General features: G+C 51.7%; 1 protein-coding gene across 2 annotated transcripts in view; it reads left to right on the plus strand.

The window, feature by feature from the left end:
* Positions 1-11762, plus strand: part of KDELR3 (KDEL endoplasmic reticulum protein retention receptor 3) — a 15461-nt gene continuing 3699 nt past the window's right edge. The window contains exons 1-3 of one of the 2 annotated variants that reach the window (XM_003821592.7): positions 1-328; positions 6519-6619; positions 11593-11751. In XM_003821592.7, the coding sequence (XP_003821640.2) occupies positions 238-328; positions 6519-6619; positions 11593-11751 (351 nt within the window). In that variant the 5' untranslated portion in view covers positions 1-237. The remainder of the gene's footprint in view (positions 329-6518; positions 6620-11592; positions 11752-11762) is intronic. The other variant, XM_008975087.5, reaches the window with a different exon arrangement.

Consider the following 11762-nt stretch of genomic DNA (forward strand, 5'->3'; position numbering starts at 1 on the left):
CTCCGGGCCGCGCCGCTTCCTGGCTCCCCACCCTGCGCCGGCGGCCGCCCTGGCCACGTCACCGCCCGGCCAAGAGTGCGTGGGCGGCGGCGCGCGGGTGCGATCGCGGAGCTGTGAGGCGCAGGCAGGGCTCTGGGACACCTAGAGACCGGGGCCGGAGACGTGGCAGCCGCCCTGCCCGCCAGAAAGTTTCCTAGAAGTTTGCTGGGCGCGGGCGCACGACTGACTGGCTGGACCATGAACGTGTTCCGAATCCTCGGCGACCTGAGCCACCTCCTGGCCATGATCTTGCTGCTGGGGAAGATCTGGAGGTCCAAGTGCTGCACGGGTGAGGGGCGCCGGGCAGGGAGGTGCGGGACCCCCTCTCTGGCCAACCTCCTGCCCCTGCGTGCAGGGCAGGGCGCTCCAGGTGTCTGCTCAGGGTGGGGACTCCGGCGTGGGGGTCCTTGAAACTTTGCAGAGCTCCACTTCCAAAAACAATGTAAAGTTGTATAAAATCAGAGGAGGAGGACCCCTCGAGATGATGGGAGGAGGGTGGGTTTGTTCCTGCACAGACGCCCCCTCAGGTTGGCAGTGTCACTGCTGGTTGGAAGAGGGAGTTATAAGGGAAGTGACAACCCCTCCCTCCCACCAGTTACACCCATTGTTCCTTCCACCATCGACTGGGGGGAGAAGCAGATATGCACTCAGGAACGGCCCACGATTCTCAAGGTCTTCTCTTCTCTGCCCCTTCCCAGACCCCACCCCACCCCCCAAAGTGAGCCCTCGTCCCTCCCCTGCCTGCATGTGTGGCACTGGTGGCTGTGATGTGGCAGGAGGGCACCAGCCGGGCTCAGGCGGGTATGGAGCTGCCTCTAAACGGAAGCCGGGGAAGGCTGGAGGGGTCCCTGTTTGCATTCTGGCTGCCCTGCTGGAGGTTTGGAGAAGCTTTGAGGCTGGACTCGCGGTCGCCAAACAGATCCAGAGCCACGAAAGGCTGCCAGAGCCTCCTCCAGCCATCTTTGTCCACCGGCATCCTCGTGGTGCCCTCCCTGTGCCTGGCACTGGGTGTACAGAGGCAGGAGTGAGCTCAGGCTCCTCGTGGGGCTGAGGAGGCTGAGAGTGGGCCCCGAAGGCCCTGTGGAAGGAGCAGCTCCGTGCTGGTCCCGGAGGACGAGCAGGTGTCAATCCAGGAAGTGTGTGCTGTGGAGGGCTCCGGGGATGAAGAGGCATGGAGGTCACCAAGCACCGGGCATCCCCCGGGAAGGGTGGGCAGCCAGATTTTGGGTGGTCTGGAGGGAGATGAGTCCAGGAGGGAGGCTGGTCCAGATGTGAAAGGGCCTTTTCTGTCAGGCCAGGGAGTTGGGTCTGGGGAGCCCTTCATGGTTTGGAAGCTGGGAAGGGGCCTGGAAGGGGGCCTGAACAGGTTGCTTTGCAAGCTTTGAGAGAGAAGGCACAGACAGCAGGGGGAGGCCTGGCAGGGTGGGGGTTGGTGCAGACATGAGCAACAGTACGGTGTGGAGGGAGTGGTTCGAGGCCTGGAGGCCATTTGGGTTTGGGGTCTCTGGAGAGACAGGTACAGAGACAGTTCAGGTTCTTCCTCAGGGGAGGTGGCCAGGAATGCTGAGTGGGGGACCCGGAGCGGCAGGCCCTGGTGAGGGGAGAATCAGCTCCAACCTCTCCCTGCACTTTTGCAGAAGGCCCTGCACGGAGTGAGCAACCATGACCAAGAGGGGACACTGGTACCTGGCCGCTGTCTGCCAGACACTGCTGGGCACCTAGAATACAGCCCGGACAGCAGAGGCCCAGCCCTGGTGGAGCTGACTTTCTTTTATTTATTTTTTATTTTTATTTTTTAACAGAGTTTCGCTTGTCCCTGAAGCTGAAGTACTGTGGCGTGATCTCGGCTCACTGCAACCTCCACCTCCCAGGTTCAAGCGATTCTCCTGCCTCAGCCTCCTGAGTAGCTGGGATTACAGGCACGCACCACCACGCCCGGCTAATTTTTGTATTTTTAGTAGAGACGGGGTTTCGCCATGTTGGCCAGGCTGGTCTTGAACTCCTGACCTCAGGTGATTCACCCACCTCGGCCTCCGAAAGTGCTGGGATTGTAGGCGTGGGCCACGGCACCCACCTTTTTTTTTTTTTTTTTTGAGACAGAGTTTTATTCTATCCCCTAGGCTGGAGTGCAGTGGCGCAATCTCGGCTCACTGCAACCTCTGCCTCCCAGGTTCAAGCTATTCTCCTGCTTCAGCCTCCCGAGTAGCTGGGATTACAGACCCCCGCCATCACACTCAGCTAATTTTTGTATTTTTAGTAGAGACGGGGTTTCGCCATATTGGCCAGGCTGGTCTCGAACTCCTGGGCTCGAGTTACAGGTGTGAGCCACTATGCCCAGCCAAGTGGTGGACCTGACTTTCTAGTGGTAGGAAGCCATCAATAAACAATAGTCCTAGGAAACTGAGCAAATGACACGGTTTGTTAGAGGCCATAGTGAGTACTATGGGAACAGAAAAAGGGCAGCTGGGTGGGAGGGATGGGCCTGTGTGTGCACAGAGAGAAGTCAGAGGTGATAGAGGCAGGGCCTGGTGTGACCTCAACAGACCCAGCCCCAAAGGCCAGAGACTTGGGCTTCACTCTCACTCCTCCCCTTGACTCGCTGTGTGACCCTGGGCCTTTGTTTTCCCATTTGTCAAATGGGAGTGAGGGCTGCCCCTGGCAGTGGGGTCCACCTATGCTTAGTGGACCCCGGAGGGACTCTGGCCAGTCCAGGCTCACATTGTCCTCTGTGTCCCGAGTCTCCATGTGCAGCTTCCTGGTGGAAATGATTGTTTTCAAAAGTGTGAAAACTATTGTGCTCAAGATCACCGGGGGGCTGGGCACGGTGACTCACACCTGTAATCCCAGCACTTTGGGAGGCCAAGGCGGGTAGATCACATGAGGTCAGGCGTTCAAGACCAGCCTGGCGCGTGGCGAAACCCCGTCTCCACTAAAAATACAAAAAATTATCTGAGTATGGTGGCAGGTGCCTGTAATCCCAGCTACTCGTGAGGCTGAGGCAGGAGAATTGCTTGAACCTGGGAGGCAGAGGTTGCAGTGAGCTGAGATTGCACCATTGCACTCCAGCCTGGGCAGCAAGAGCGGAACTCTGTCTCAAACAAACAAACAAGCAAAACAAAACAGAAGATCACCAGGGTTCCCAAAGCGCTAAGGAAAATGTGAGTAAAACCCAGGGGACTGGCAGGCTGAGGATGAAGAGAAAAGAGGGGTAGGGGAAGGCCCAAACGGGTGACCAAGCGTCCCCCACCAGGGCTGCCTCCCAGGCAGTCCTACGTGGGGCTGAGGGCTTCTCTGTCAAAGTGTGTGAGGGCTCAGTGAGATGAACATCAGGCCATCCCAGAGCTGGCCTCAGGTCAGTATGGCCTCCCCCAGTGGGGTTCATTACCCACTGCCAGCCCCACTGTTGCCCTCACCCCGGCTAGTGCACGTGCGCGCGTGCTAGACCCCCCAGAGGGACCCAGGTTCTCACTGAGCACTGTGTATTCCTTAGCTCAGTCCTGCCACTCTGCATGAGGGGCCGTTTGACAGGTGAGGAATGTGAGACCGAGGCTCGCCCTAAAGCCAGCACATTCTCCAGAATGTTAGAGACTTCAGGGGTGTTCCCTCTTGCCCATTAAAAATGTTCCCCCAGGCTGGGTGCAGTGGCTTACCCATGTAATCCCAGCACTTTGGGAAGCTGAGGCAGGAGGATCACCTGAGCCCAGGAATTTGAGACCAGCTTGGGCAACATGGCAAAATCTTGTCTCTAGAAAAAATATAAAAATTAGCTGGGCATGGTAGCATGTGCCTGTAGTCCCAGCTACTCAGGAGGCTAAGGTAGGAGGGTCATCCCAGCCTGGGGAGGTTGAGGCTGCAGTGATCTGTGATTGTGTCACTGCACTCCAGCCTGGGTGACAGAGTGAGACCCTGCCTCACAAAAAAAGAAAAAAAAATGTTCTCCCACCCCAAATGTCTGGAACCAGAGGAATGGTTAGAGAAGGCACAGTTCAGGGGTACAGGGGAACCAGACCCTGAATCAGACAGCACAGTAGTTCCCCCTTATCCACGGAGGATATGTTCCAAGACTGCCAGTGGATGCCTGAAACCATGGGTTAAACCAAACCCTATATATATACTGTTTCTTCCATCTGATAACCAAGACTGCTGGCCGGGCACAGTGGCTCACACCTGTAATCCCAGCACTTTGGGAGGCCGAAGTGGGCAGATCACTTGAGGTCAGGAGTTCAAGACCAGCCTGGCCAACACGGTGAAAACCCATCTCTACTAAAAACACAAAAATTAGCCGGGCATGGTGGTGGGCGCCTGTAATCCCAGCTACCCGGGAGGCTGAGGCAGGAGAATGACTTGAACCCAGGAGGCAGACGTTGCAGTGAGTCGAGATCGCACCACTGCACTCCAGCCTGGGTGACAGAGTGAGACTCTGTCTCTAAAAATAAATAAATAAATAAATAAAAAGCGGCCAAAGGACACTAAGGAGCATGACAACAAAATGCAGCATGGATTCCGGGATGGAATCCAGGAATGGAAAAAGGGCAGCAGTGGGAAAACTGGTGAAATCAGAATAAAGCCTGGAGTTCAGTCAACAGTGCTCTACTGATGTTGATTTATTTGTTTTGATAAAGTACTGTCACTAAATACGATGTTTTTTGTTTTTTTTTAAAAAGACAGAGTTTTGCTCTTGTTGCCCAGGCTGGAGTGCAATGGCGCGATCTTGGCTCACTGCAACCTCCACCTCCTGGGTTCAAGCGATTCTCCTGCCTCAGCCTCCCAAGTAGCTGGGGTTACAGGCATGAGCCACCACACCTGGCTAATTTTGTATTTTTTAGTGGAGATGGTGTTTCTCCAAGTTGGTCAGGCTTGGTCTCAAACTCCCAACCTCAGGTGATCTGCCCGCCTCGGCCTCCCAAAGTGTTGGATTACAGGCATGAGCCACCCCCCCCCCCGGCCCAAATACAATGTTAACACTAGATATAGCTGGATATGTGGGATTCTCTGTACTGTCTTTACAACTCTGTTGTAGTAAATCTAACGTTCTTTCAAAATAAAAAGTTAAAAAAAGAAAGAGACCAAAGTGGGTCAAGAAACAGCATTTAGACTGGGCGCGGTGGCTCACGCCTATAATCCCAACACTGAGAGAATGAGGTAGGAGGATCACTTGGGCCCAGGAGTTTGAGACCAGGCTGGGCGACATAGTGAAACTCTGTCTCTACAAAAATAATAATAATAATAATAATAATAATAATAATAATAATAATAATAAAATTAGCCAGTCTGATGGTTTGTGTCTGTAGTTGCCAGCTACTCGAGAGGCTGAGATAGGAGAATTGTTTGAGTCCAGGAGATCGAGGCTGCAGTGAGCTATGATTGCACCACTGCACCCCAGCCTGGGAGACAGAGTAAGACCCTTTCTCTAAAAAGAAAAAAATAAAAAAGAAAGAAACAGCATGGAGAGTATGAACCCTTTTTTGTCAACTCAGTGCATCCATGTGCATCATATGTGTACACATAGGTGTCATGTGTGTACATGTTCACGAAGATCTGGAAGGATGAACACTAGGGGTTTGGAATATTTTTATCTTTGCATCTTTGTATATTGTTTGATTTTTGTTTTGCAAAGAGTAAATATAGGTATAACTTTTGTAACTAGAAAAAAGGCTTTTTGGCTGGGCGTGGTGGGTCATGCCTGTAATCCCAGCACTTTGGGAGGCCAAGGCGGGCAGATCACTTGAAGTCAGAAGTTTGAGACCAGCCATGATCAACCTGGTGAAACTCCATCTCTACTAAAAATTCAAAAATTAGCCAGGCGTGGTGGCAGGCACCTGTAAACCCAGCTACTTCGGAGGCTGAGGCAGGAGAATCACTTGAACCCGGGAGGCAGAGGTTGTGGTGAGCCGAGATCACGCCACTGCACTCCAGCCTGGGCGACAGAGTGAGACTCCATCTCAAAAAAAGAAAAAAGGCTTTTTAAATCTTACAGTTTGAAAAATAAAATAGAATGCTCCCCTGGCCCTGAACCTTCCTCTGCCTGCTCTGGTCTCCCTGGTGAATCAACACCTTGTAAAGTCAGTGAGTTGCTCCTCCTAAGACTGAGCTTTGGGGACTGTCAGTGGAACTCTGGGGGTGGAGTGAAGAGAAGCCTCAACAACCCCCACCAAGCCCGACTCACACCACCCCCGACATCCTCTCCAGAGCAAGAGCCCAGGCAGGCACACGCAGGGGGACTGGGAACTCGGTGTTCGTGTCTTTATTTGGAGACTGGGAGACAGATTACAGTTTAATGAGAGGAACAACGACTCAAGTGATCCGATGGGAAGGGTGAGTTTCCTGGTCCTTAGGGAGCGACAGTGCCCTGGACAGGAGGTCTTTGAGTGGGAATGGACACTCTAGAGGCCTCCCCAGCTCCAGGCTGTGCGCCTCTTGAGGGTGGGCAGGCTTGGGAGTCTGTGTCCTCATTGTCTCCTGTCTACCCTTGGCCACAGGCATCTCTGGGAAGAGCCAGATCCTGTTTGCTCTCGTCTTCACCACCAGGTACCTGGACCTGTTCACCAACTTCATCTCCATCTACAACACAGTAATGAAGGTGAGGGGCTGGGTGTGATGGTTGGGGGAAGCCACCAAGCCCCCACAAACTGTGAGGTAGCCTGCTTGGAAACTCATTCTGTGGAGCCAGGCCAACCTGGGTTTGAATCCTGACTTTGCTGCTTAGTGGCTGCATGACCTCATCTTGGGCCTCTTTGTATATCAGTGTCCTCGTGCAAAAATGAGGACAGGGCTGGGCACTGTGGCTCATGCCTGTAATCCCAGCAATTTGGGAGGCCGAGTTGGGCGGATGGAGTGGTCTCCAATAACCATCCTGGCTAACAAGGTGAAACCCTGTCTCTACTAAAAATACAAAAAATTAGCCGGGCATGGTGGCTCATGCCTGCAGTCCCAGCTACTCAGGAGGCTGAGGCAGGAGAGTTGCTTTAACTTGGGAGGCGGAGGTTGCAGTGAGCCGAGATCGCGCCACTGCACTCCACCCTGGGTGACAGAGTGAGGCTCTGTCTCAAAAAGAAAAAAAAAAAAAAAAGACAATACCATTACTTAGCTCAGAGGGTTTGGTTGGGAACATTAAACGAGATAATAAATGTAAATGTAAAAAACCCTGCCATATATTAAACATTCAATAAAGGGTCACACCTGTAATCCCAGCACTTTGGGAGGCCGAGGCGAGAGGACCGCTTGAGCTCAGGAGTCTGAGACCAGCCTGGGCAATGCAGTGAGACTCCGCCTCTACATAAAATTTAAGAAATTTAGCTGGGCGTAGTGGTGCTCATCTGTGGTCCCAGCTACTCAGGAGGCTGAGGTGGGACAATCACCTGATCTTGGTAGATCAAGGCTGCAGTGAGCCATGATCATGCCATTGTACTCCAGTCTGGGCAACAGAGTGAGATCCTATCTCAAGAAAAAAAAATTATTTAGGTGATAGAGAAGGATTAGAGAGCTACTTCAGGGAGTGTGGTCAGGGTATCTTCAAAGAGATGACATGTAAGCTGACAGCTTAGTGACAACAAGGAACCAGCCATGTAAAGATCAAAGGACACAGCTTTTTTCTGTTTTTTTAAGACGGAGTCTCACTGTTTTCTGTTGCCCAGGCTGGAGTGCAGCAGCGCAATCTCAGCTCACTGCAGCCTCCACCTCCTGGTTTCAAGCCGGGAGCTTGCCTTGTGCCTCAGCCTCCCAAGTAGCTGGGACTACAGGCATGTGCCACCACGTCCAGCTAATTTTTGTATTTTTAGGAGAGACAGGGTTTCTCCATGTTGGCCAGGCTGGTCTCACGCTCCTGACCTCAAGTGGTCCACCCACCTCGACCTCCCAAAGTGCTGGGATTACGGGTGTGAGCCACCGTGCCCGCCAAGATGTAGATTTTAGTTTGGACACATTATCTAATAGGAATCTTATTTCTTGTGCAGTGGTGCGATCATGGCTCACTGCCTCAACTTCCCGGGCTGAAGGGGTCCTCCCACCTCAGACTCCTGAGTAGCTGGGACTACAGGCACGCACCACCATGCCTGGCTAATTTTTTTGTATTTTTAATAGAGACAAGATTTCACCATGTTGCCCAGGCTGGTCTCAAACCCCTGGGCTCAAGTGATCTGCCTGTGTCAGTCTCCCAAAGTTCTGGAATTACCATGATCAGCTAGGAGTCCTTTTTTTTTTTTTTGAGACGGAGTCTCACTCTGTCGCCCAGGCTGGAGTGCAGTGGCGCAATCTCGGCTCACTGCAAGCTCCGCCTCCCGGGTTCACGCCATTCTCCTGCCTCAGCCTCCCGAGTAGCTGGGACTACAGGCGCCTGCCACTGTGCCCAGCTAAGTTTTGTATTTTTAGTAGAGACAGGGTTTCACCTTATTAGCCAGGATGGTCTTGATCTCCTGACCTTGTTATCTGCCCGCCTCGGCCTCCCGAAGTGCTGGGATTACAGGCGTGAGCCATTGCGCCCAGCCAGGAGTCTTCTTTTTTGTTGTTGTTGAAATGGAGTCTTGCACTGTGGCTCAGGCTGGGGTGCAGTGGTGCAATCTTGGCTCACTGCAACCTCTGCCTCCTGGATTCAAGCAATTCTACCACCTCAGCCTCCAGAGTAGCTGGGATTACAGGCGCCCACCACCACGCCCGGCTACTTTTTGTATTTTTTGATAGAGACGGGGTTTCACTATGTTGGCCAGGCTGGTCTCAAACTCCTGACCTCGTGATCTGCCCACCTTGGCCCCTCAAAGTGTTGGAATTACAGGCGTGAGCCACCGCACCTGGCCCTTTTTTTTTTTTTTTTTTTGAGACAGAGTGGAGTGCAGTGGCACGATCTTGGCTCACTGCAGCCTCTGCCTCCCGGGTTCAAGTTATTTATTTATTTATTGTTTAGACAGAATCTAGCTCTGTCGCCCAGGCTGGAGTGCAGTGGCGCGATCTCGGCTCATTGCAACCTCCACCTCCCAAGTTCAAGCGATTCTCCTGCCTCAGCCTCCCGAGTAGCTGGGATTACAGATGTGTGCCACCATGCCTGGCTAACTTTTTTTTTTTTTGTATTTTTAATAAAGACGGGGTTTCACCATGTTAGCCAGGATGGTCTCCTGACCTCGTGATCTGCCCACCTCGGCCTCCCAAAGTGTTGGGATTACAGGCATTAGCCACCATGCCCAGTCTTTTTTATTTTGAGACAGTCTCCCTCTGTTGCCCAGGCTGGAGTGCAGTGGCGTGATCTCGGCTCATTGCAACCTCCGCCTCCCAGGTTCAAGCGAATTCTCCTGCCTCAGCCTCCTGAGTAGCTGGGATTACAGGTGCGCACCACCATGCCTGGCTAATTTTTGTATTTTTAGTAGAGACGGGGTTTCACTATGTTGGCCGGGCTGGTCTCGAACTCCTGACCTCGTGATCCACCCTCCTCGGCCTCCCAAAGTGCTGGGATTACAGGCGAGAGCCACCGTGCCTGGCCTAGGAATCTTATTTCTAAGGAAGAAGGGTTCCATGGGGGAATTCTATCTTGCAGGGCTATTGAGAAGATCACATGAGATAACATACAGCACCTAGAAAATATTTAACTAAAGTGAGTTGTCCTTTTCTTCCATATCAGAGACATCCCTTTGGGATTTCAGGCATGTTGTTACTAGTTGGTAGAGTGGAGGTTGCTGTTACTTGTGAGGTGTTGAACTCATTCAGATTTAGTGAATGTGAATCTGAGGACTGGAAATCACCGTCTACTTAAGTTCACACATGTATCAAACATCACCTGCTAGTTCATTTCTCAGCCCAAGTCAGCCTTGGGCATTCCTGGCAGAGACAGCAGACTCAGCCCTTGCCATAGCTGAATGAGGTCTAGGAAGCTCAAAGAGGCTAGTTTCTACATTTATGAAATGAAAAAGTGACCACCTCATTCACTCATTCCAGCATTTGTTTTATGCCAGGGACTGAGTTAGGAGCTGGGGATTAGGAGGTGGACCTTGCCATGGAGTCCTCTCTTAGAGGGGAGATGGACTTGTACCTAGACATTTACAGAGCATGTGATCACGGGCTAAAATGAATATGTTCACATGGAGCTATGGCGACAGAATGTGTGCCTCATTGTAGTGAAAAAAAGACTGCTTCGAGGAAATAACTCCAAATAGGAGTACAAATAGGAGTGCTCTAGGCCAGTGTGGTCCTGCTCAGGCAGTATCAGCGTCACTTGGGAAACTTGTTAGAAATACAGACTTTTAAGGCCGGGCGCGGTGGCTCATGCCTATAATCCCAGCACTTTGGGAGGCCGAGGCGGGCGGATCACCTGAGGTGAGGAGTTGGAGACAAGCCTGACCAACATGGTGAAACTAAAAATACAAAAATTAGCCGGGCATGGTGGTGCACGCCTGTAATCCCAGCTACTCAGGAGGCTGAGGCAGGAGAATCACTTGAATCCAGGAGGCGGAGGTTGCAGTGAGCCGAGATTGCACCACTGCACTCCAGCCTGGGCGACAGAGCGAGACTCCATCTCAAAAAAAAAAAAAGGAAGAACAAACTCTCAGGCCCATCCAGACCTATGAAATCAAAAGCTCTTGGGGCAAGGGAAGAGACAGCATCTGTGATTTTTTTTTTTTTTTTTTTTTTTTTTTGAGACAAAGTCTCACTCTTATCCCCCAGGCTGGAGTACAATGGCGTGATCTCGGCTCACTGTAACCTCTGCCTCCCGGGTTCAAGTGATTCTCCTGCCTCAGCCTCCCAGCTAGCTGGGATTACAGGCGCCCGCCATCATGCCTGGCTAGTTTTTTTATTTTTAGTAGAAACGGGGTTTCACCATGTTGGCCAGGCTGGTCTCAAACTCTTGACCTCAGGTGATCTGCCCACCTTGGCCTCCCAAGGTGCTGGGATTACAGGCGTGAGCCTCCACACCCAGGCAGCATCTGTGTTTTGATGCACACTCATTTGAGAAGTGCTGGCCTGGAAGGTTGGAGGCCATATCAAAATGAAATCATTATATGCCAGAGGACAGCTACTGTGATTAGGAGAGCTTTTCTGAAGGAGCAATGGTCAGTTAATTCAAGGGATGTTAGCAGGTCATAAGTAGTCCCAGCTTCTAGGGAGGCTGAAGCAGGAGGATCACTCGACCCCAGGGTTTGAGACCAGACTGGGCAACATTTAAAAAAAAAAAGGCTAGTCCTTGTGGAAGAATGCTCAGAAGTCACTGATGCATATCCAGGAAATTGTTTTAAAATTGTTTCAAGAGCCCTGGAATGCCTCTGGTAAATCCCCTGAAATAGACCAATCCTGTTTCACCTAATGCTCCACAAATGAAGGGGACGACAAGGGCACCTTTGACTGTTCATGGCAGCACTGTCAGTCCCAGTATAGAAGCATGGAGTTATTTAATGAAAGGGTCATTGATTTCAAATTCTAGGCAACTGGACCCAAGATAAATTGCAAACATATTTAACCTCTTCATGTTACATTATGGCAGAACACTGACCCTTAGGTTTGGTAGGCTAGGAGCGTAGTAAATAGGCTGGGAAATGACTTCATAGATTCGACTCCCATGTCTCTCTCCCTTTTTAGGTGGTTTTTCTCCTCTGTGCCTATGTTACAGTGTACATGATATATGGGAAATTCCGTAAAACTTTTGACAGTGAGAATGACACATTCCGCCTGGAGTTTCTTCTGGTCCCAGTCATTGGCCTTTCCTTCCTTGAAAACTACAGTTTCACTCTGCTGGAGGTAAGGGAATG

The sequence above is a fragment of the Pan paniscus genome, chromosome 23, assembly GCF_029289425.2.
Source record: "Pan paniscus chromosome 23, NHGRI_mPanPan1-v2.0_pri, whole genome shotgun sequence".
Classification (NCBI taxonomy): Eukaryota; Metazoa; Chordata; class Mammalia; order Primates; family Hominidae; genus Pan; species Pan paniscus.